The following is a 25,479-nucleotide window of genomic DNA, read 5'->3' on the forward strand; positions in this document are numbered from 1 at the left end:
AATAGATCTATCTTTGGATTAACCTCTTCCTCCTACCCCCTAATTTTTAGAACATTCTGTTAAAAATCGCGCAACATTTCAGCGCCCTGCTACTCATGCCAGGAATATGATTAGTATGTGTGGATAGAAAACACTCAGACGTTTATAAAACGGGTTAAATCACGGCTGTCACTATAACAAAACGTGCGTTTCATCGAAAAGTGCAGGAAAATCTGATCACTGAAAGTGGAAAAATATATCCATCCGCCGCTTCAACCCATTGTTATGGGCGAAAGACATTAAATAGGGCTGAGGTTGCAGTACCTACAGCTTCCACACGATGTCAACAGTCTTGTCATTTGCCAATTCTTTGTTTCTTGGTCAAACGAACAAGAGACAGGCTTTTTCTTCAGGTCTCCGACCGGATATTTTGGTTGAGAAATACACGGACAGTATTTCAAGACGGACCCCTATAAAAAACACTTCGTCTCGTGATTAATTTGATCGCTTATTAACGTTTACTAATACCTAAAGTTGCATTACAAAAGTATTTCGAAGTGTTTTATGAAAGTTTATCGTCGACTTTTTGAATTTTAAAAAATGACGTTACGTTATGAAACGCTATTTTTTTCCGTTTATCACACAGTCTTCATAGATCGATATCTAGGCTATATATGGACCGATTTAATCGGAAAAAAAGACCCAATAGTGATTTTGGGACATCTAGGAGTGCCAACAAAGAAGATGGTCAAAGGTAATGAATGTTTTATATTTTATTTGTGCGGTTTGTGTAGCGCCGACTATGCTAATTATTTTGTTTACGTCCCCTGCGGGTCTTTTGGGGTGTTACATGCTATCAGATAATAGCTTCTCATGCTTTCGCCGAAAAGCATTTAAAAAATCTGACTTGTTGCCTGGATTCACAACGAGTGTAGCTTTAATTCAATACCCTGCATGTGTATTTTAATGAACGTTTGAGTTTTAACTAATACTATTAGCATTTAGCGTAGCACATTTGCATTTCCAGAGCTCTAGATGGGACGCCTGCATGCCAGGTAGGAGCAAGAGGTTAATTTCCTTTCACGGTAGTGCTCAATACTTTCACATATTTAGGGTTCTGTGTGACTCTGAACTTGAAAGAGATGTTCAATTTTAATTTCAAGCCAGCCTTGGAGAAGGCTCAGCAAGACCTCAATCACTCCCCATATCATTCGCTGAGTCAACTCGGTCAAGATGGTCATAATGCCAAGATTCCTGTATCCATTTCAGACTATTCCCATCTTTATTGCAATATCTATCTATTTTTAAACTGGATAGACATGTCTTGTTATGCAGGTGAATGAGGACCCAAAAGCGACTTAACAGTCCAGCAGAACCGCAATAGAGGCAGAGGCGGTTGGTGATTCTCCGTTCCCTCTCCTTAGTCGAGATGCGAATACCTCCCAGCTGCATGGGCTCAATACCTGAGCCAGTAGGAGGAGATGGTTGAGATGCGGAGAGGGGGGACACCGTTAACGCGAGCTCTCTTCCACAAGCTCGGTGACGAAGATCTACCCGTCGTTCAATGCGGATGGCGAGTTCAATCAAAGAATCCACGCTGGAAGGAACCTCTCGGGAGAGAATCTCATCCTTAACCTCAGCGTGGAGTCCCTCCAGAAAACGAGCGAGCAACGCCGGCTCGTTCCAGTCACTGGAGGCAGCAAGAGTGCAAAACTCTATAGAGTAATCCGTTATGGATCGATCACCTTGACATAGGGAAGCCAGGGCCCTGGAAGCCTCCTTCCCAAAAACTGAACGATCAAAAACCCGTATCATCTCCTCTTTAAAGTTCTGATACTCGTTAGTACACTCAGCCCTTGCCTCCCAGATAGCTGTGCCCCACTCCCGAGCCCGTCCAGTAAGGAGTGATATGACGTAGGCGATACGAGCTCTATCTCTTGAGTATGTGTTCGCTGGAGAGAGAACACAATATCACACTGGGTGAGAAAGGAGCGGCACTCAGTGGGCTGCCCAGAGTAACACGGTGGGTTATTAACTCTTGGTTCCGGAGACTCGGAAGACCAGGAAGTAGCTGGTGGCTCGAGACGGAGATTCTGAAACTGTCTTGAGAGGTCGGAGACCTGAGCGGCCAGGGTCTCAACGGCATGACGAGCAGCAGACAATTCCTGCCCCTGTCTGCCGAGCATCGCTCCCTGGATCTCGACGGCTGAGTTGCGAGGATCCGTAGTCGCTGGGTCCATTCTTGGTCGGATCCTTCTGTTATGCAGGTGAATGAGGACCCAAAAGCGACTTAACAGAAACAGAGTTTATTCCAGTCCTAACAGAAAACGACTAATCCTGAATTCTTTCACAGGTAATGTCCAAACAGGAATAACAGAAATCCTCTAGTCTGTAGAGGGGAACAACAGGAGAAGCGGCCACAGACTGCAGGTCGCTTCGGGTTGGCGCAGGCCGTAGCTGATATAGACACCTGCTCACACGCAGCATCTGATGAAGGCAAAAACACGACAGGACGGAACAAGAACACAGTACAGCAAACAAGGATCCGACAAGGACAGAAGCGGAAACAGAGGGAGAAATAGGGACTCTAATCAGAGGGAAAAATAGGGGACAGGTGTGAAAGAGTAAACGAGGTAGTTAGGAGAATGAGGAACAGCTGGGAGCAGGAACGGAACGATAGAGAGAGAGAGATAGAGAGAGGGAAAGAACCTAATAAGACCAGCAGGGGGAAACGAATAGAAGAGAAAGCACAGGGACAAGACATGACATGACATGTCTACTTTCATTTGGAAAAAAAAGATCCCGTGGTTGCGTAAAGTGTTTTTGGAGAGACAGAAAGGAGAGGAGTGTCTTGCCCAACCCAATTTCCTCCAGTAATATTGGGCTGCTAATATTCGCAAGATAACCTTTTGGGCCTCTACATTTTAGAGGAGGAAGGACTGGTGTGGTCCCTTATGGAAGAGCTCTCGTGTCAAACATCATCCCCAGTCTCCTAAGTCTGTGCACTTCTACCATTGAGCATTCAATACCACTCAAACAACCCTACTGTGAAAAGTTCACTCAGGATATGGTCTCAGTTTAGTATCCACTTTGGACATAGACAAGCTATCTCATCCATGCCTTTTATTTCCAACTCACTCTTCACACCTTCCCTCATAGATACAGCCTTCCAGCTATGGTTTTAGAAAGGATTGAAGAGTGAAAAATACCTTTTCCATGAGCGTATATTTACCTCCTTTGAACATCTAGTTAGAGAGCACAGTATACCCCAGGCATACTTCTTCAGGTACCTGCAGATTCGTAACTTTACAAGAAAGATTTCCCCTCATTCCCATCTCTCCCACCCACAAGCTGGCTCGATGAATGTCTGAAACTGGATCCCTATGCAAAGGTAAACATTTCGAAGTGTCACATGTGCTCCCTCTCCGGTCTCTAGGTCACCAGCCTGCTCGTTATGGCGCACACCTGTCACCATCGTTACACACACTTGCTCATCATCAGACTCTCCTGGACTCCATCACTTCCCTGATTACCTTCCCTATACTGTATATGGCACACCCTTTGGTTCCTTCCCCAGGCATTATTGTTATTGTTTCTGTTCCTGGTTCATGGCTGTGCGTTGTTTGTGTTATGTGTTTGTTTCATTTGTTTATTAAAACACTCACTCCCTGAACTTGCTTCCCAACTCTCAGCGCACATCGTTACACTAAGCAATATGACAATATTCAGAATATTGCATGCCCCATTCTTGACCATGTAAAGTGTTCATGGGAGGAAGAGTTTGATTTCCGATATTACCTGGCATTCTGCAATTGACAGGATACACTCATCCTCTATCTGCATTAGACATGGGTTATTACAGTTTCAAGGATTTCATCGCCTGCACATTTGCAGGAGTAGACTTGTCAGATTGTTTCCAGAAATAGACCCAACCTGCACTAGATGCCATCAGGTACCCTCCACGCTGTATCACACATACTGGTCATGCCCGGCACTAGTTCCATTCTGGTCCTCTATATTTGAGACTTTCTTATCTATATGGAATAAGGAAATTGCCCCAGATCCCTCTGTTGCTATTTTCGGGGTAGCCCCCGAAGGGCTTACTCTTTGTAACACCCACGCAGACGCCATAGCCTCCTGGCCAACTCTTTCTTTTGAAGTGGAAGTCATATATTGTTTAACAGCTATTGCATAGGATAGTATCAATGTAACTTGTTGCTGTATTTATGTTGTTACTGTCCATTATGTTCTATCTATTTTTAAAAATCAATAAAACCAATGTCTCATCTCTTTCTCTCTCCCGAGGTGTGAGAGTCAGATTGTGAGATGTGTTCTTTCTCTCTCTCTCTCTCTCTCGCTCTCTCTCTCACTCTCTCTCTTGGGGTGTGACATCAGTCAGATTGTGAGACGTGTTCTGTCTCTCTCTCCAGGTGGCCGTGGTGTGGTTGTAGGTCCCATTGTTAGCCAGTACTTGTCTGATGTGTTTTGTGATAACGAGTACGGACCTAACTTCCTGTTTGTAAACAATGGAGATGGAACCTTCACTGATGTGGCTCAGCAGGCAGGTGAGCGAAAGATGGAGAGACACCTAATTGAACAGGTTTATCTATGTATTTTGATTGCCACACCATATATTACTGTGGTGTGTTTCATTTTAAAAGTTAAAATGGGAGTTCCCTCCTCTGTGTACCAGGTGTGGAAGACCCTATGCAGCACGGTAGGGGGGTGACTTTGGCTGACTTCAACAGAGACGGAAAGATGGACATTGTCTACGGAAACTGGAACGGGCCACATCGACTCTACCTACAGCTGGGCAACAACCGCAAGCACAGGTTCAAGGTATGGAACACAGGTTTAAACACAGATTCCACGTACGGTACTGTGGTTCAAGCACAGGTTCAAGGTTCGGTGGACAGATACAACCACAACTTCTGCACAGGTTCAAGTTACAGAAAGTAGGCTCACACACAGCTTCAAGGAACGATAACAAAGGTTCAAGCACAGTAATCAACTAGCATCCCACCGTTTCTTCTATTGAGCAGTACATTGATCTTAGCTAACCTTCAGCTACTGTGCTTAATGATTCTAGAGGGTACAGCAGATCCTTCCTCTGACACACACGCACGCTGCTGCTGCGGCTGTTGCTGCTCTGTCTCCTCTGAAAATAATCAATGGCTACTTTCCTGCCAGAACAAAGCCCAGCTATTTAGATCCTGAATCTCATTATTATCAGTGTATTTTTATGGTCTTAAATACTTTCGGCTGATGATTTACCAATTACTTCTAACTGTAGTTAAAAGTAAAATAGCTAATTCAATTTGTTTCCAGTGTATGCGTGCTTGTGTATTGTGTGTGTGTTGTCAGGGATTACGCTGTCCCAGTGAGGCCTTACACCACAAACCCCATAAACCTTGGCTGGGCTGATGTTTCTGTTAATACAATGAGTCCCACCATCGCACCGGTGTCATTTATACTGAACAAAAATATAAACGCAACAAGCAACAATTTTACAGAGTTACAGTTCATATAAGGAAATCAGTCAATTGAAATAAATAAATTAGGCCCTAATCTATGTATTTTACATGACTGGGCAGGTGAGCAGCCATTGGTGGACCTGGGAGGGCATAGGCCCACCCACTTGGGAGCCAAGGCCACCCACAGGGGAGCCAGGCCCAGCCAATCAGTTTTTCCCCACAAAAGGGCTTTATTACATACAGAAATACTCATCAGTTTCATCATCTCTCCGGGTGGCTGGTCTCCGGTGATCCCACAGGTGAATAAGGTGGATGTGTGGAGTCTGGGCTGGCATGGTTACACGTGGTCTGCGGTTGTGAGGCCGGTTGGACGTACTGCCAAATTCTCTAAAATGATGTTGGATGTGGCTTATGTAGAGAAATTAACATTAAGTTATCTGGCAACAGCTCTGGTGGACATTCCTGAAGTCAGCATGCCAATTGCACGCTCCTTCAAAACTTGAGACATCTGTGGCATTGTGTTGTGACAAAACTGCACATTTTTGTTATGCAGGTGAATGAGGACCCAAAAGCGACTTGGCGAAAACAGAGTCTTTAATCCAGTAAAGTAAATCTACAATCATAAAGCATAATTCCACTCGTAATGACGAGAACCGACTGGAGACTCGATCATAACTGCAGGTTGCCTCGGGAAGGCACTTGAACGTAGCAGACTCAGACACCTGCTCACCACGCAGAATCTGAGGGAAACACGACACGACAGGGCGATACACAGACACAGCACGGTGAACAATAGACAAGGATCCGACAGGGCAGAAACGGAAAACAAGGGGAGAAATAGGGACTCTAATCAGGGGGAAAGATAGGGAACAGGTGTGGGAAGACTAAATGATTGATTAGGGGAATAGGAACAGCTGGGAGCAGGAACGGAGCGATAGAGAGAAGAGAGAGAGGGAGGAAGAGAGAAAGAGGGGAACGAACCTAAAAAGACCAGCAGGGGAAAACGAACAGAGGGAAAAGCAAAATGACAAGACAAAATAAGACAAAACATGACAGTACCCCCCCACTCACCGAGCGCCTCCTGGCGCTCTCGAGGAGGAACACTGGCGGCAACGGAGGAAATCATAGATCACAAACAGTCCAGCACGTCCCGAGAAAGAACCCAACTCCTCTCCTCAGGACCGTAACGAAAAATGATAAAAAGGGAAACTAGGGTACTACTCTAAAAAAAAAAAATGAGACACGGGTAGAGAACTGAAAGCTTTAGAGCAAACAGGACCAAACAGGCCAGGAGAGTAACAACTAGGGACAGACTGAGACACAGCAAGGGCAGGAACAAGAACAGGAGAGATGCGATGGCAGGGAACAGACTGAGACCCAGCAAGACCAGGAGCAGAAGCAGAAAAAAATTACCAGACTTCTTCTGCGCGCAGTCTGAACACGCAGCCACGAAACGGCGCGTGTCACGCTCCTGAGTAGGCCACCAAAACCGCTGGCGAATAGAAGCAAGCGTACCCCGAACGCCGGGATGGCCAGCTAACTTGGCAGAGTGAGCCCACTGAAGAACAGCCAGACGAGTAGAAACAGGAACGAAAAGAAGGTTACTAGGACAAGCGCGCGGTGACGCAGTGTGCGTGAGTGCTTGCTTAACCTGTCTCTCAATTCCCAGACAGTCAACCCGACAACACGCCCAACAGGAAGGATCCCCTCGGGATCGGTAGAAGCCACAGAAGAACTAAAGAGACGGGATAAAGCATGAGGCTTGGTGTTCTTAGTACCCGGGCAATAAGAAATAACGAACTCGAAACGAGCGAAAAACAACGCCCAACGAGCATGACGCGCATTCAGTCGTTTGGCATAACGGATGTACTCAAGGTTCTTTTGGTCAGTCCAAACGACAAAAGGAACGGTCGCCCCCTCCAACCACTGTCGCCATTTGCCTAGGGCTAAACGGATGGCGAGCAGTTCGCGGTTAGCCACATCATAGTTACATTCCGACGGTGACAGGCGATGAGAAAAATACGCACAAGGGTGGACCCCATCGTCAGTATCGGAGCGCTGGGACAGAATGGCTCCCACGCCCACCCCGACGCGTCAACCTCAACAATAAACTGTTTAGTGACGTCAGGTGCAACAAGGATAGGAGCGGATGCAAAACGCTTCTTGAAGAGATCAGAACAACAATCATACGACCGGTGAGGAGGAAGGGAGTTGGTTCTGGACCGACTGAAGACCGTGCGCAGACCATGATATTCCTCCGGCACTCCTGTCAAATCACCAGGTTCCTCCTGAGAAGAGGGGACAGAACAAACAGGAGAAATAGCAGACATTAAACACGTCACATGACAAGAAACATTCCAGGAAAGGATAGAATTACTAGACCAATCAAAAGAAGGATTATGACACACTAGCCAGGGATGACCCAAAACAACAGGTGTAAAAGGTGAACAAAAAATCAAAAAGAAATGGTCTCACTATGGTTACCAGATACAGTGAGGGTTAAAGGTAGTGTTTCATATAATATACTGGGGAGAGGACTACCATCCAAGGCAAACATGACCGTGGGCTCCCTAACTGTCTGAGAGGAATGTCATGTTCCCGCGCCCAGGCTTCGTCCATAAAACAGCCCTCTGCCCCAGAGTCTATTAATGCACTGCAGGAAGCTGCCGATCCGGTCCAGCGTAGATGGACCGGTAGGTGTACAGGTACTTGACGGAGAGGACCGTCTAGTAGCGCTTATCAGTCGCCCTCCGCTTACTGATGAGCTCTGGCCTTTAACTGGACATGAAATGACAAAATGACCAGCGGAACCGCAATAGAGACAGAGGCGGTTGGTGATTCTCCGTTCCCTCTCCTTAGTCGAGATGCGAATACCCCCAGCTGCATGGGCTCAACACCTGAGTCAGTGGGGAAAGACGGTAGTGTCGGAGAGAGGGAGACACAGTTAACGCGAGCTCTCTTCTATGAGCTCGGTGACGAAGATCTACCCGTCGTTCAATGCGAATAGCGAGTTCAATCAAAGAATCCACGCTGGATGGAACCTCCCGAGAGAGAATCTCATCCTTAACCTTAGCGTGGAGTCCCTCCAGAAAACGAGCGAGCAACGCCTGCTCGTTCCAGTTACTGGAGGCAGCAAGAGTGCGAAACTCTATAGAGTAATCCGTTATGGATCGATTACCTTGACATAGGGAAGACAGGGACCAGGAAGCTTCTTTCCCAAAAACTGAGCGATCAAAAACCCTTATCATCTCCTCTTTAAAGTTCAGATAATTGTTAGTACACTCAGCGCTTGCCTCCCAGATAGCTGTGCCCCACTGCCGAGCCCGACCAGTAAGGAGTGATATGACGTAGGCAATCCGAGCTCTCTCTCTTGAGTATGTGTTGGGTTGGAGAGAGAACACTATATCACACTGGGTGAGAAAGGAGCGGCACTCAGTGGGCTGCCCAGAATAACATGGTGGGATATTAACCCTAGGTTCCGGAGGCTCGGAAGAACCGGAAGTAGCTGGTGACACGAGACGAAGACTCTGATACTGTCCTGAGAGGTCGGAGACCTGAGCGGCCAGGGTCTCAACGGCATGCCGAGCAGCAGACAATTCCTGCTCGTGTCTGCCGAGCATCGCTCCCTGGAACTCGAGAGTAGAGTAGAGAGAATCCATAGTCGCTGGGTCCATTCTTGGTCGGATCCTTCTGTTATGCAGGTGAATGAGGACCCAAAAGCGACTTGGCGAAAACAGAGTCTTTAATCCAGTAAAGTAAATCTACAATCATAAAGCATAATTCCACTCGTAATGACGAGAACCGACTGGAGACTCGATCATAACTGCAGGTTGCCTCGGGAAGGCACTTGAACGTAGCAGACTCAGACACCTGCTCACCACGCAGAATCTGAGGGAAACACGACACGACAGGGCGATACACAGACACAGCACGGTGAACAATAGACAAGGATCCGACAGGGCAGAAACGGAAAACAAGGGGAGAAATAGGGACTCTAATCAGGGGGAAAGATAGGGAACAGGTGTGGGAAGACTAAATGATTGATTAGGGGAATAGGAACAGCTGGGAGCAGGAACGGAGCGATAGAGAGAAGAGAGAGAGGGAGGAAGAGAGAAAGAGGGGAACGAACCTAAAAAGACCAGCAGGGGGAAAACGAACAGAGGGAAAAGCAAAATGACAAGACAAAATAAGACAAAACATGACAATTTTAGAGTGGCTGTGTATTGTCCCAGCACAAGGTGCACCTTTGTAATGATCATGCTGTTTAATCAGCTTCTTGATATGTCACGTATACTCCCCCTCTAGCCTCTAGGTCATCAGACTGCTGCTTACCCCGCACACCTGACACCATCGTCTTGCGCACCTGCACCTCATGACACTCACCTGGACTCCATCACCTCCTTGATTATCTTCCCTATATCTGTCACTCCTCTTGGTTCCTTCCACAGGTGTCATTGACTCTGTTTTCATGTCGGTGCTTTCTTTGTGTTTCGTGTTCATTGTTTCTTTTATTTATTAAAACACTCACTCATTGAACTTGCTGACTCTCAGCGCACTCGTTACAGAATAACACCTCACTTAAGGGAAGCATCAGGGAGTGTTATTTTATTTCTTATGTCAGAGTAATGACGCCGGGTCCGGGAACTGCTACAGGCTCATGCCTCGACCAGATAGCTAGGCTTCCCTGCCTCAGCTGTCTCGTCGGGCTTTCATGCCTCAGCTGGATCACCAGGCTCCCCTGCCTCAGCTGTCTCGTCGGGCTTTCATGCCTTAGCCGGATCGCCAGACTTCCCTGCCTCAGCCGGCTCGTTGGGCTTTCTGCCTCAACCGGATCGCCAGGCTCCCCTACCTCAACTGATCTGTCAGGTTCTCGTACCCCAGCTGATTCGACAGGTTCTCGCACATCAGCAGCGGTGATCGGTCTGCTCCTGATCCCCGGGTTCGTCCCCTTTGACGGCATCCTGCGGCTGGAACTGTGCGTCGGGGAGGGGGTATTGTCACGTATACTCCCTCTCCAGCCTCTAGGTCATCATGCTGCTGATTATCCCGCACACCTGTCACCATCGTCTCCCGCACCTGCACCTCATGACACTCACCTGGACTCCATCACCTCCTTGATTATCTTCCCTATATCTGTCACTCCCCTTGGTTCTTTCCTCAGGTGTCATTGACTCTGTTTTCATGTCGGTGCGTTGTTTGTTTCGTGATCATTGTTTATTTTATTTCTTAAAACACTCACTCCCTGAATTTGCTTTCCGACTCTCAGCACACTCGTTACAATATGCCACACCTGTCAGGTGGGTGGACTATCTTGGCCAGGGAGAAACGTTCCTTAACCAGGATTTAAAGAAATTTGTGCACAATGTTTTTGTATTTTAGCTCATGAAACATGGGACTAACACTTTACATGTTGCTTTCATATTTTTGTTCATTAGGACTTTTAACCCCTTTTTAAACATTGTGTGTTTGACCTACAGACCTCTGGGTTGTACCATTGGATTTGTCTATTTCATCCGTAGATACCAACCATGAGTCTGTGTGGGTAACAGGGGCTGAACTAGAACGGGGTTTGTGAGACAAGGGTGGATCCCAGGTATTTCTTTACAATAACGTCTGTAGAGTCCGAATAGTTTGAGCTACAAAATATATATATGAAAAGCTGAGGCTTCCACAAACGAAGACCATAGGAAATCTCAGGACATAACTATAATACCAGAATTAGCTCACATAGTTGCTGTCACAACCTCAACTCTCTCACACACAGTATCTGGGTTGACCTTTAGCATTGGTAATTAAGGTGTTGTCAAAGGTGTGTACGAGAGGTGAAGTCAGGTGCAGGAGAGCAGAGTGTAGTGAACAGGCGCACTTTAATTCCGTTCCAAAATACACAGCACATAAAAACAATAACGTGCCAAAAACACGGAACATGACAAAAGTAAAGCGCCCGACAATAATCCACAATACCAAACAAACAATTACACACAAAGACATGATGGGAAACAGAGGGCTAAATACATGTAGAATGATTAGGGAATGAAAACCAGGTGTGTATGGGACAAGACAAAACAAATGGATATATAAAAAATGGAGCGGCGATGGCTAGAAAGCTCGAACAAGGAGAGGAGCCGACTTCGGCGGAAGTAGTGACAGGTGTTTTGTCACTCCAGTAATCTACTGAATAAAAGGAGCTGAAGCAGCAGCTTGGCTGGACAGTGGATGGACAGGGGGAAGAGGGGCAAGTGCCGATTAGGACTGTTTTAACTCTATGGATGCAGCGACCCCACACACACACACACTTGCACACTCACACATGCACGCAAAAACACAGGCACACACACTCATCTTACCAGTATGTCTCCCAGCTCCACCAACCGTAACTAAGAATAAATCTCAGAAGACATGATGTGAGCTAATGGGGCGTCTTGATATGAAATGTCAGCAGGGATTCAGTGAAAATCACTATCATGTTGATTTGAATTGAACAAATCTGAGATTTGACAAAGTAGTTGGTCCTCTTCCCTAATCTGGCTAACAACTAACTCTCCAAATTCTGCTGGCTTCATTCTGGGATGGCTCATTGATGTTGTAGCCACAATGCGTCGATAATGAAGGGGGCTGTATTTTTTACTGGTTGGCTGTCCTCTTTCTATTTCGCTCAAATACCCACATACTATGCACAGCCCTGAGCGCCGCCCTTCCATTACAACGGTTGGAGTGTCAAATCCAAACAAGTTGAGGTCTCAAAACATTTGAGAGAACCAATCCAGGCCTCCTTTCTAGATCAGTGTGTCACAACTCTCCCTGCACTGTGAGTCATGTGGGCCGCATCAGCCAGGCTACTTTTTCCCAGTATAGAGCACCTCACTCCATCTCCTTTGCCCCTCTATTTATCTCCCCTTCCCTCTCTTCTCTCATCAACTTCTCTCTCTCCCCTCTCCATTTTTTCTTTGGCCATTCCATCCTCTCATTCACCAAAACAACAGAAGATCACTTTCTGCCCCTTTTTTCTCTTCCCTCGTTCCCTTTCCTTCTCTCCCTTTTTCTCTCTCCTCGCTCCTCCTCCCCTCACCTCCCTCCTTCCTGCCCTCACCTGGCCATCCCCTCTCCTTCACCTAAACAGTAGAAGGTCACTCCCCTCCCTCCCTGCTTTCCTCATCCCCTCTCCTCTACGCCCTCCCCTTAGGCTTTATGATCCATATAATTAACACAGGGAGTAAACACTGTAAGGAGAGAGGGATGAGATAGAGGTGAGAGAGAGGAGGAAGAGGAGAGGAACATATACATTACATGACCAAATGTATGTGGACACGTGCCCGTCGATCATTACATTCCAAAATCATGGGCATTAATATGGAGTTGGTCCCCCCTTTGCTGCACTAACAGCCTCCACTCCACGAGCCCAGGACTAAATCACTTGACCAACAAATCAAGACTCCCTCCCCCCCAGTGTTGTAGAACAGTACAATAGTTTGGGCTTGAGGCTCCCAAATACTTTTACAGTTCACACTATGCCTGGTCCTGGATAGGATGTGCAGGTTTTTGTTACAGCCCAGCTTTACACCAGCGGACCAACTACAAATTACTCACTTTGCTTATCCATACTCACAGTGAGTCCAGCAGTCACATTTCATTGCATTCCATTTTTTTATTTGACCTTTATTTAACTAAGCAAGTCAGTTAAGAACAAATTCTTATTTTCAATGACGGCCTAGGAACAGTGGGTTAACTGCCTGTTCAGGGGCAGAACGGCAGATTTGTACCTTGTCAGCTCGGTTACTAGTCCAACGCTCTAACCACCAGGCTACCCTGCCACCCACAATTGCACATGTATTACCCTTTTATGAAAACTAATGAAAAATGCTTCCAAACAGGACGGAGTGACCCACTATTTGGGTTTGGTTGAGAGTTGTTCCACTCAACAGATGGTACATTTACAGAAATACAATTTTATGAACAGGAATATCCCCCATTGTGTATGTAATATCAACACGAAACATTGCCTAAACCCCATGAGGTCGCCATAGTGGGATGTTAGCTACCTGGAGTGAGTGTACATAGTGAGTATCCCCATAATGTTACATTGGTCTCCTGCTGTTCCTGTTGTGTGTGTGCTTGCATGCAAACTCGTGCCGTGCATGCATATGTGCGTTCGTGCCTGTGTTCCTGTGTGTGTGTGTGTGTGTCTCTCTGTGTCTGTGTGTTAACATATTGTCTCCCTCCCCCAGGACATAGCGTCTCAGAAGTTCTCCATGCCGTCTCCGGTGCGTACGGTCATCGCTGCAGACTTCGACAACGACAACGAACTAGAGGTGTTCTTTAATAACATTGCTTACAGAGGGTCGTCATCCAACAGACTGTTCAGGTACACGCACACACACACATACACACATGCAATATATCAGTTGAATCATCAGTTCCAAAAAGCAATTCAACTAATTTAATTTCCATGTAAATTTGAGCCTCAAATCTTAGCTAACATTTGTTAATGTCAGATCTCTAATTCCTCTGTAATTTTAGACTTAAAGCATTTCTGTAGTCAGGAAGTAGTCATAATGACTGAATATTCCCAGACGTGTGACTATTGGTGGAATGTGTGTGTGTGTTTGTGTGCTCATGTGTTTGTCCCCTTTGTAGTTATGCAGGATATCTGTGGTTTGAAATGGTGATCAATCCAACATCCAAAAGCCCGAGGCTCCACTTGTACCATATTAAAACCTGAGTTGAAGTTTCAATCATGAAACACAATCCACCAAAATTAACGGTTATGCATTGTCTGGCAATGAAATACCCAGCTTGAACTATTGTCCTCATTGTCCTCATTGGAGCTAATTAATTGAATCAATCAAAGTTGTGCTGGTTTTGAGTGCGCTGAAAACCTCTGTCTTATGTTCTAAGTTGACAATGTTCTGAAGTTTAATAAAGTTGATAGAAAAACATATTTGTGACCCAATCTCAATATGGAAAATTTTGTTAGGTGAGGCGCTGTTCAAACTATGAGATGTTACGAGGACATGACAGTGATTAGTACCGGATGTGTAAATGATTGAACTTGTCCATGCCAGGATAATCAGGACAAAATAGCTGCTGTGCTTCATAACATCCATCATTACAAATGTGTAGTGGATATGAAACTCGTCCAAAGTGTGTTGGCTGGAGTAAATCAGGGACATTACTGAGATCTAAAAGGCAACTGTCATTCACAGAGAGTGACAGGCTAGTCCAGGGTTCTCCAACTGGCGGCCCGCGTGCCGAATTTGGCCTGCGTGTGGATTTATTTGCCCCCCAAAGTTTTCTGAGCAAAGAATCAATATATTTTGAAACTGTATGTCATTGTGGGACATTAAAGACTGTAAAAACACTAGGAAATCACCTCCAAGTAATTTACATTTTGGAAATCTGTTCCTAAGTATTCCCACCGTAATAGAGAGACACATGATCGTATACAAATGCAAGCAAGGATTGAAATTATTGTTTTAGTCAAATATTTTATCTGTTTGGGCTTCTTGCGGACAATTTGCAGTCTACAAATTAGTAGAATTTTTGTATTATATATATATTTTATTGTTGGACATAAAAGTATGTAAAAATACCAGGAAATCAGCTCCAAGTGATTTTCATCTTGGAAATATGTTCGCAAGTATTCCAACGCATAATAGACATGTGATCGTATACAAATGTAAGCAAGGTTTAAAATATTATATCTGTTTGGGCTTCTTGTGGTCAATTTGCAATCAACAAATTATTTGACATTCTGTTCCGGCCCCCCAACTATGCACTCAATTACAAATTGGCCCAAGGCTGAATCAAGTTGATGATCCCTGGACTTGTGTCTTGCTTTTTTGACTAAGGCTGTTGGCTTTGAGGGGCATTTGTTGCTGTGCAGAACGTTGTGAGTTTGAGTCCCACTTGGGGAACAACAGAATGCACCCTGAGTGATGGTAGCTGGGCCTGGGTTATTATGGGGAGTTTAACAGATATCTGGTTGCTATGTCAGGGTAACTAGGAGAGAACATGGGGACCCCCAGATTGAGGAGCTGAATGTGGGGGAGGCAGCCGAGCCAGAAGGACGAGGAACAGGTGAGGATTGGGGGTCAGGGGAGTGTACATGTATGTGTATGGGGGGTATAAATACCTATTAGGCTTACACTGTGATGAACTGTTTATCATTAACCTATTCTACACTGTAAATGTGTAACACACATCGATTAAATAGTGTAATTCCTACTTCCTCCAAGGGATGGTGCTAGATGTCTGTGGTTTGAGATTGTAAACTTGACTAATCAGCTTTGGCAGCTCTGATTCTAGCTCCTTATCAGCCTCTTTTCTCAATGTGTGTTCTCTTATTATTCTTATTGTGTTGTATGTTCGTGTCCTCTCAGTGACCTGTGTCCGTTGTTAGTTCGATGTGTGTGTTCTAAGTGTTTGCATGTGTGTATGTGTTGTCGCCTATCAGGGGCGGCAGTGACAGACTTTGATGGAGACGGTCGTCTGGACCTGCTGATATCTCATGGAGAGAGTGCTGCACAGCCTCTCTCTATCTACAGAGTCAACCAGGTACCACTGTGTGTGTTCTCTGACCACGTGTTCTCGTTATGTGTTCTCTCACCATATTTTCTCATTCGAGATGTTGTTTCCCACACACATCTACTTTAATCTGTCCCCCCCCCCATTCTCTTTCTCTCAGGGCTCCACTAACTCGTGGCTGCGTGTTATCCCTCGTACCCAGTACGGGGCATATGCCCGGGGGGCTAAGGTGGTGGTCTACACTAAGAGAAGTGGTCCACACACACGCATCATCGACGGGGGCTCCGGATACCTCTGTGAGATGGAGCCTGTAGCACACTTTGGGCTCGGTAGGTCTGACACATACAGATGTACGCTCATGCACACACATGCAGGTACATATAGATGTACGCTCATACACACACACATGCACGTAGGAAACAAACACACGCAGCGTGCACACAAACTGAGTGTGTGTGTGGAAAGCACTGCCAGATCCATGTGGAAAGCATTGCCTTAATATCCCTTCTGATTGGAGGCCCAGGGGAGAGATGGAGAGAAAGAGAGAAAGGGGAGTAGGTGAGGAGGTGGAAGGGACAGGCAGGTGCAGGTGCAGCAGCTGGAAGGCCTGGATAGAAACCCCTCTCCAGCCCCTCATCCCCATAGTCCAGCCAAGACAGTTAACTTCTGCCGGTTCAGACTAGCAGTAGTGTAGTGTAGTGTAGTGTAGTGTGTGTGTGTGTGTGTGTGTGTGTGTGTGTGTGTGTGTGTGTGTGTGTGTGTGTGTGTGTGTGTGTGTGTGTGTGTGTGTGTGTGTGTGTGTGTGTGTGTGTGTGTGTGTGTGTGTGTGTGTGTGTGTGCACTGACATGATATAGAAACATTAAAGGAACATTATGTGGATTTTACGGGAACATTATGTAAACATTCTGACAATGTTATGGAACATTATGAGGATGTTTTGGTGATGTTACCTGTCTCTCTTACCTGTCTCTCCAGGTAAAGACATAGCCACTAATGTTGAGGTGTACTGGCCAGATGGGAAGTCAATAGCCAGACCTCTGGAACCAAGTGAGATCAACTCTGTCCTGGAGATCCGGTATCCCAGAGAGGAGGAGGAGGGCACACCTGAAATAGAGATAGAGGTAAGGACCGTCTTTTTTATCTCACTCTTTCCTTCTCTCTTTCTCTCTCTCTCTTTCACTGTTTCTTTCTCCCTCTCACTGCCCCCCCCCTCTCTCAATTCAATTTCATTCAAGGGGATTTATTGGCATGGGAAACATATGCTAACATTGCCAAAGCAAGTAAAGTAGATAATATACAAAAGTGAAATAAACAATACAAATAACCATAAACATTACACTCACAGAAGCTCCAAAAGAATAAAGACATTGCAAATGTCATATCATGTGTATATATACAATGTTGTAACGATATGCAAATGGTTAAAGTTCAAAAGTGAAAATATATAAACATAAATATGGGTTGTATATACAATGGTGTTTGTTCTTCACTGGTTCTTATCTTGTGGCACCAGGTCACAAATCCTGCTGCTGTGATGGCACACTGTGGGGTTTCACCCAGTAGATATGGGAGTTAATCAAAATTGGATTTGTTTTCAACATCTTTGTGGATCTATGTAATCTGAGGGAAATATGTATCTATAATATGGTCATACATTTGACAGGGGGTTAGGAAGTACAGCTCAGTTTCCACCTCATATAGTACACGCAAAACAGCAGTCTCAAAGAGTGAAGAGGCGACTCCAGGATGCTGGCCTTCTAGGCAGTGTAGATGGGCAAAAGAACACAGACACTGGACAGAGGAACTCTGTCTAGAAGGTCCGCATTGCGGAGTCACCTCTTTACTGTTAATGTTGAGGCTGGTGTTTTTCGGATACTATTTAATGAAGCTGCCAGCTGAGGACTTGTGAGGCGTCTGTTTCTTAAACTAGACACTCTAATGTATTGGCCTCATGCTCAGTTGTGCACCAGGGCCTCCCACTCTTTCTATTCTGAATAGAGCCAGTTTGCGCTATTCTGTGAAGGGAGTAGCACACAGTGTTGTACGAGATCATCAGTTTCTTGGAAATTTCTCGCATGGAATATAATTAATTTCTCAGAACAAGAATAGACTGACGGGTTTCAGAAGAAAGGTCTTTGTTTCTGGCCATTTTGAGCCTGTAATCCGATCCTTACTCTCTTCAGACGAAGAGGAGGAAATCTGCCGTGACACATATGCTGATGCTCCAGATACTCAACTAGTTTAAAGAAGGCCAGTTTTATTGCTTCTTTAATCAGGACAACAGTGTTAAGCTGTGCTAACATAATTGCAAAAAGTTTTTCTAATGATCAATTGGCCTTTTAAAATGATAAACTTGGATTAGCTAACACAACGTGCCATGGGAACACAGGAGTGATTGTTGCTGATAATGGGCCTCTGTACGCCTATGTAGATATTCCATAAAACATCTGCTGTTTCCAACTACAAAAGTAATGTACAACATTAACAGTGTCTACACTGTATTTCTGATCAATTTTACGTTATTTTAATGGACAAAAAAATTGCTTTCTTTTGAAAACAAGAACATTTCTAAGTGACCCCAAACTAAGTGACCCCAAAGCCATTTTGACATTTGCTCAGTAGATTGTTTTCGCTGAGGAAATGTACGAGTCTGCTGTTAATGATAATGCAGAGGATATTTCCAATGTTGCTGTTGACGTATATCCCCCGGTAGTTATTGGGGTCAATTTGTGTCCACTGTTGTGTATTGGGGTGATCTCAAACCACACAATGGGACTTCCAAGCAAGTGGCTAAGTCCATTGACCCCGCACATAATTTAGTTGGTCTCTCTCTCTCTCTCTCTCTCTCTCTCTCTCTCTCTCTCTCTCTCTCTCTCTCTCTCTCTCTCTCTCTCTCTCTCTCTCTCTGTCTCTCTCTCTCTCTCTCTCTGGTTGTTAATAATTATTATTCAGTGACTATATTCTGTACTTATCATAAGATCTTGTGTTATAAGATGATACAGTTTCTCGTTTTCAACGAGACAGTATTGAAGGTGTATCCCTTTCTTACAGTGTGGCCAAGGGTTTGCTATGAATGAGAATGGCCGGTGCACAGGTAGGTTGAGCTCCACTATATGTCTTTAACAATCTCCGTTTGCCAATGTGCTATCCTGCATCTCTTTCCCTGCAATAAAGGTATTCTCCCGCTACCTTCCTTCTCTCTCCCTCTCCTCCCACTCTCCTCCCTTCCCCCTTTACCCGTCCCATTGTTTCCCTCCTCCCTCCCTCCAGATAAGGATGAGTGCACCCAGTTCCCCTCTGTGTGTCCCACTGACCGTCCTGTATGCACTAACACCTATGGCAGCCACAAGTGTCGTGCCAATAAGAGGTGCAACCAGGGCTTTGAACCCAACGATGATGGATCGGCCTGCGTGGGTGAGTGGGCTTACCCTGGTCCTAGATATGTTTGTGCTGTCTTACCATCTCTTGTAAATGCCATGCCATGTTTGACCATAAAAAGTGTCTACACAGCACTAACAGACCTGGGACCAGGCTAGAATGTGCTACGATATACAATAGATATAGCTGCCCAAGCGAAATAGGTTTTTTGAGGCTACAGTCCTTCCAACGAGTGATTGTAACATTTTCCAAACTACTTTTCTCCTCTCTGCATTCCTGTACCTGCATGACTTACTGTTTGCACTGGCTTTGCACTGTGAGTTAATCTATGGCTGTTATTAATCTTTCTCTGTCTTCATTGTGCCTCTCTGCAGCTCAGGTAGCTTACTTTGGGGGACACGCTCCTCGGGGGTCCGAAGATGGGCCGGCTTCTCTCTCTGGCTTCTTTCTCTCTCTCTGCTGCCTCTCCTCTCCTCCCGTCTGCAAACCGGACTACTGTAGCTGCTACACACTTCCTCTCCACTTCACTCTGGAACCTTCCCTCCTTCGCTCTCATCCCTCTCTCTGGGGGAGTGTACAGTGACTCTCGAAAACAAACTGAACATGAAAGTCTCTTCTCTATCTTAATTCCTCTGGAAAATTAACTGCTCATGGAAGCATCCACCATCTTTTCACTCGTCCTGAAACAAACGGATCATAGAACTCACTCCCTCTCTTCACTCTCAAAACGAGCTCTCCATGAACATTTCTTATTCTCTTCACTCCTCTCATACATAACAAATCATGGACTTCTCTTCCTCCTTTCTTCACTTGTTCATGGACTTTCATGGACTTCTGTTTGTCAACACTTAGCTCCCAGCCCCCTCTGAACTGTAGAATTACACACACACACACACACACTGGGAGCATGCTGCTGTGAGTTAAGGAGTTAACAACGAGATGTAGAGTCCTACACACCACCTCATCAGCTGGACTAGCCTTGGACTTCAGTGTGTCTGCGTCTATATATCACACACTATTCCCTCTAGAATGCACCGGTACATATCTGGGTCATGTTCAAAAGGACACACCATAGAATAACGTTTCCATATATTAATACCTCTGCATTTCACTCTGTTCCAAAACATTTATTTCGTGCCTATTGAACATAATATATGCCATTTAGCAGACGCTTTTATTCAAAGCGACTTAGTCATGCATGCATACATTTTACATATGGTGGTCCCAGGAATCAAACCCACTACCCTGGCGTTACAAGCGCCATGCTTTACCGACTGAGCTACAGAAGACCCTGCTTTGGGTTTCCCATGATGGAAGAAAGGTCATGTCTGCTTTATTTGATACACAAAGGACATGATCTTCATCATGTTTTTGACATTAGCATTGGATGATTCTTGATAGATGCTTTTCATGAAAACATATGACATAACAAATACATATCTAAACACATATCACACAGTCATACCCAACCTTTAATGCCAAACAGTGTTCTTCAATCCTGCTTCTAGGGTTCCACAAGACTTTTCTTCCGTCCCAGCACATACATACTGTACCTGATTCAAACTCAGTTGATCAGATGAATCTGGAATGTTAACGTTGTGCTGGAACAAAATCCTGCACGACATTTAGATCCCCAGGACAAGCACTGAAGAACACTGATGTAAAATGATGCTCCCGGTACCTCAAACCAGGCTTTCCACCAAATGTTGCATTGCCTCCTTACTGTAAATAAATGATGATGATGATGATGTATAAATTATGATGTTCAACCTGTTTTCAAGTTAATTGCATTCCTTATCGTGTCTCCAATGTCAAATAAAAGTGTCATTATTATATAAAAGAGCCATGTGCAATGTGATTTAAAAAGTCAAATCCATCTCATTATAGGATGAATCCGAACCTGAGATTCCTGCACGCACTGTAACTCACACTTTCAATATGAATCACAGATGTCAATCCGAGATATGTATATTTAGTACTGATGAAACTCAAGTTAGGTTCTGACACTCTGTTCCCAATGTTAGCATTTTAATGTTTAGCCATGAGAGACAATACACAAGCTGTACAAAAAGGAAACAGTCACATTGTGTGACTAAGGTCGGGATTCAGTGTGATTGCGGGTTCAAATCAAGACAAATTGTATTTGTCACATGCGGCAAATACAACAGGTATAGATAGACCTTACCCTGAAATGATTACGTACCAGCAATGCCGTTCAAGAAATAGAGTAAATATTTGCTAAATAAACTAAAGTAAAATAAAAAAGTAACACAATAAGATGACATAACAATAACCGGTACTGAGTCAATGTGCGGGGATACAGGTTAGTCGAGGTAATTGGTACATGTAGGTAGGGGTAAAGTGACTATGCGTAGATAATAAACAGTATTTGGTTTTAAATATACTTAAGCATCAAAAGTACATGTAATTTCAAAAATATACTTAAGTATCAAAAGTAAAAGTATGATTTGTTTCAAATTCCTTATATTAAGCAAACCAGGTGGCACAATTTCATATTTTTTAAATATATGGATAGCCAGTGGCACACTCCAACAATAAGACATAATTTACAAATGAAGCATTTGTGTTTAGTGAGTACGCCAGATCAGAGGCAGTAGAGATAACCAGGGATGTTCTCTTGGTAAGTGTGTTGATAAAACACACCAACAATAGCCTAAAAATGTATTGTATATGTCTTCTTCGTGAGACAAGGTAATGGGATAAGACAGAGGTCTGGAATTTCAATAAGCAAAGGGAATCAGTGAGGGATATTAAAACATGTTCAAGACCGGAATCTCACTGGATATCTGCTGGAGCCATAATGATACTGTCACAATTCCCATGTTCTGTGTTCTATGGAATGTTGGTATGAACAGATCATAATCTGTGGAATGAGAGGAATGTTTGCTTTCAGGATCATCTCAGGTGAAGTTCTTTTATCTTTTACTGAAGAAACTTAGCCAAAGCAGCAGCATACACAATTAGACAATGACCAGCATAAAACATTCAATCACCTTTTCGGCTAGATCAGGGATGGGCACTAATCTGGAAAATCAGGTGTATGGCCTCCCTGACCAATCAGTGACATTAATGTACCAATGAAGTGCCAGGGAGAGGAACAAAACAGGAAGCCACGGGACCTGAGCGTCCCATTCCTGGTCTATGATGCAAGAAGGTACTATCTGACTCAACCAACTGCAAACTGTAAACAGGATCTTTGGTTAGTGCATGAACCAATAAACAGTTCAGTGGAAAAAATAGGGTGATTCACACATACCTGCTCAAGAAACCGAGATGATGTGATAGAATGGAAACTTGCCATTGTCAACACAGTTTAGGGGTTACAAATTCCCTTAATAAGGTTCATTCTAGGTGAAGTCATCTGTCCTCGTGGCTGCTAGGGGGGACTTCCTAGACTAGAAGCAGTGGCCCTTTGGACACTACCTCTACCATTTGTACTTCTGTTTTGCCTTTACCTTTTGGTCAAGCTTCATTCAGCCTCAGTATGGGGGGACCTGTTCAACTGAACCAACAGCTGTGTTTCTACTGACTGTGTGTGTGTGTGTGTGTGTGTGTGTGTGTGTGTGTGTGTGTGTGTGTGTGTGTGTGTGTGTGTGTGTGTGTGTGTGTGTGTGTGTGTGTGTGTTTGTTTGTGTGTTATCTTGTTTTTTTTAAACTTACGGATAGCAATGGTCATTCTCTAACACTCAGACATCATTACAAACAAAGCATTTGTGTTTCGTGAGTCCTCCAGATCAGAGGCATTAGGGATGACCAGGGCTGTTCTCTTGATAAGTGTGTTGATGGACCATTTTCTGTCCTGCTAAGAATTAAAAATATAACAAGTACTTTAGGGTGTAATGGAATGTGTATGAGGTAAAAAGTACATTATTTTCCTTAGGAATGTAATGAAGTAAAAGTTGTCAAAAATATAAATAGTAAAGTAAAGTACATAAATCCCCCCAAAAACGACATGTAGTACATTGAAGTATTTTTTTCTTAAATACACCACTGTGTGTGTGTGTGTTTGCATTTGTCAGTGTGTTTGCAGTCACTTGTGCATGTGTGCATGAGCGTTTCGGATGGGGTTAAAACATAACGTTTAGGCACTCATTCCGAATGGTTAAGATACGTGTTAAGGTTTGGGATAGCATTAAAACAAAAATAAAATAAACTGGGATCAAGCACACAACCTGATCCAGGGTCATTGGATTACGCCCATCCATGTCCCCCGTCCACAGTACTTGAGCAAAATTGATAGTAATACTGCTCCCTGTTGCCCCAATGGCTGGTTTTAAAGGGATTTCCCGACGTCCTCAAGACATTGAAAGACGTCCAATTTTGAAGTCATTCTTGAGCGATCTGCCTGGATGGTGTGCCTCGTGTGTGTTTGTTATGTTTGAATGCAACATTAGATTCCTAAGGCTGCGCTAGACTTTTGAAGAGCTTTGGGGAAGAGAAGGGGAGGAATGAAAGAGGAGAGAGACGGGTAAGAGAGCAAGCTGGTTTACCCTCCTCTCCGCTTGGGCCAAATGAACTGGAACACAGGGCTCACGCTATTGACTCCCCTGTTTATCCAGGTGCCACTCTATCTCTCCCTCCTCCTCCTCTCTCCCTCTCTTTCTCAATTCAATTCAAAGGGATTTATTGGCATGGGAAACATATGTTAACATTGCCAAAGCAAGTGAAGTAAATAATAAACAAAAGTTAAATTAACAATAAAAATTAACAGTAAACCTTACACTCACAGAAGTTCCAAAAGAATAAAGACATTTCAAAGACATTTCAAATGTCATAAAGTGGGTGGGGTTATATCCTTGCTGTTTGGCCCTGTTCGTGGGTGTCCTCGGATGGGGCCACAGTGTCTCCTGACCCCTCCTGTCTCAGCATCCAGTATTTATGCTGCAATAGTTTATGTGTCGGGGGGCTAGGGTCAGTTTGTTATATCTGGAGTACTTCTCCTGTCCTATTCGGTGTCCTGTGTGAATCTAAGTGTGCGTTCTCTAATTCTCTCCTTCTCTCTTTCTTTCTCTCTCTCGGAGGACCTGAGCCCTAGGACCATGCCCCAGGACTACCTGACATGATGACTCCTTGCTGTCCCCAGTCCACCTGACCGTGCTGCTGCTCCAGTTTCAACTGTTCTGCCTTATTATTATTCGACCATGCTGGTCATTTATGAACATTTGAACATCTTGGCCATGTTCTGTTATAATCTCCACCCGGCACAGCCAGAAGAGGACTGGCCACCCCACATAGCCTGGTTCCTCTCTAGGTTTCTTCCTAGGTTTTGGCCTTTCTAGGGAGTTTTTCCTAGCCACCGTGCTTCGACACCTGCATTGCTTGCTGTTTGGGGTTTTAGGCTGGGTTTCTGTACAGCACTTTGAGATATCAGCTGATGTACAAAGGGCTATATAAAACAAAACAAAAAAAAATTCATTTGATTGTGTCTATATACAGTGTTGTAACGATGTGCAAATAGTTAAAGTGCAAAATGGAAAATAAATAAACATAAATATGTGTTGTATTTACAATGGTGTTTGTTTTTCACTGGTTGCCCTTTTCTTGTGGCAACAGCTCACAAATATTGCTGCTGTGATGGCACACTGTCGTATTTCACCCAGTAGATACGGGAGTTTATCAAAATTGAGTTTGTTTTCAAATTCTTTGTGGATCTGTGTAATCTGAGTGAAATATGTGTTTCTAATATGGTCATACATTTGGTAGGTGAGGAAGTGCAGCTCAGTTTCCACCTCATTTTGTGGGCAGTGTGCACATAGCCTATCTCCTCTTGAGAGCCAGGTCTGCCTACGGTGGACCTGTGTCATGACGTTGGTATCATTAATGTGACGACTGCTATTCATCAAATAATTAACTATGTTCATAATTTCGTGATTCAATTAATCAGGAAACCATTAACTCAGTAACCTGGGGCACCATGGGAAAAGTTTGTTTAATGAGTTACCGTTTCCCAAATTAACTCAAAGAATATCAGAATATCGATTTCATAGCAGTCACTAATTAATACATTTCCTGATCAGTCTCATTTTAAACATTGCATAATTCGTAAATTTGCCAAACCCAGGTCTCACTAAATAATTCCGACCACACCAATTGAGTTGATTA

General features: G+C 44.4%; 1 protein-coding gene across 2 annotated transcripts in view; it reads left to right on the forward strand.

Moving 5' to 3' along the window:
* crtac1b (cartilage acidic protein 1b) overlaps window positions 1-21,144 on the forward strand; it is a 70,861-nt gene extending 49,717 nt beyond the window's left edge. The window contains exons 6-14 of one of the 2 annotated variants that reach the window (XM_046351947.1): window positions 4,410-4,544; window positions 4,673-4,818; window positions 13,679-13,815; window positions 15,448-15,530; window positions 15,907-16,007; window positions 16,138-16,306; window positions 16,954-17,099; window positions 19,030-19,072; window positions 19,731-21,144. In XM_046351947.1, coding sequence (XP_046207903.1) covers window positions 4,410-4,544; window positions 4,673-4,818; window positions 13,679-13,815; window positions 15,448-15,530; window positions 15,907-16,007; window positions 16,138-16,306; window positions 16,954-17,099; window positions 19,030-19,072; window positions 19,731-19,939 — 1,169 coding nt within the window. In that variant the 3' untranslated portion in view covers window positions 19,940-21,144. Of the gene's footprint in view, window positions 1-4,409; window positions 4,545-4,672; window positions 4,819-13,678; window positions 13,816-15,447; window positions 15,531-15,906; window positions 16,008-16,137; window positions 16,307-16,953; window positions 17,100-19,029; window positions 19,073-19,248 lie in introns of both variants that reach the window. The other variant, XM_046351946.1, reaches the window with a different exon arrangement.
* The last annotated feature ends 4,335 nt before the right edge of the window (window positions 21,145-25,479 follow it).

The sequence above is a fragment of the Oncorhynchus gorbuscha genome, linkage group LG06 (genome assembly GCF_021184085.1).
Source record: "Oncorhynchus gorbuscha isolate QuinsamMale2020 ecotype Even-year linkage group LG06, OgorEven_v1.0, whole genome shotgun sequence".
In the NCBI taxonomy this organism is placed as follows: Eukaryota; Metazoa; Chordata; class Actinopteri; order Salmoniformes; family Salmonidae; genus Oncorhynchus; species Oncorhynchus gorbuscha.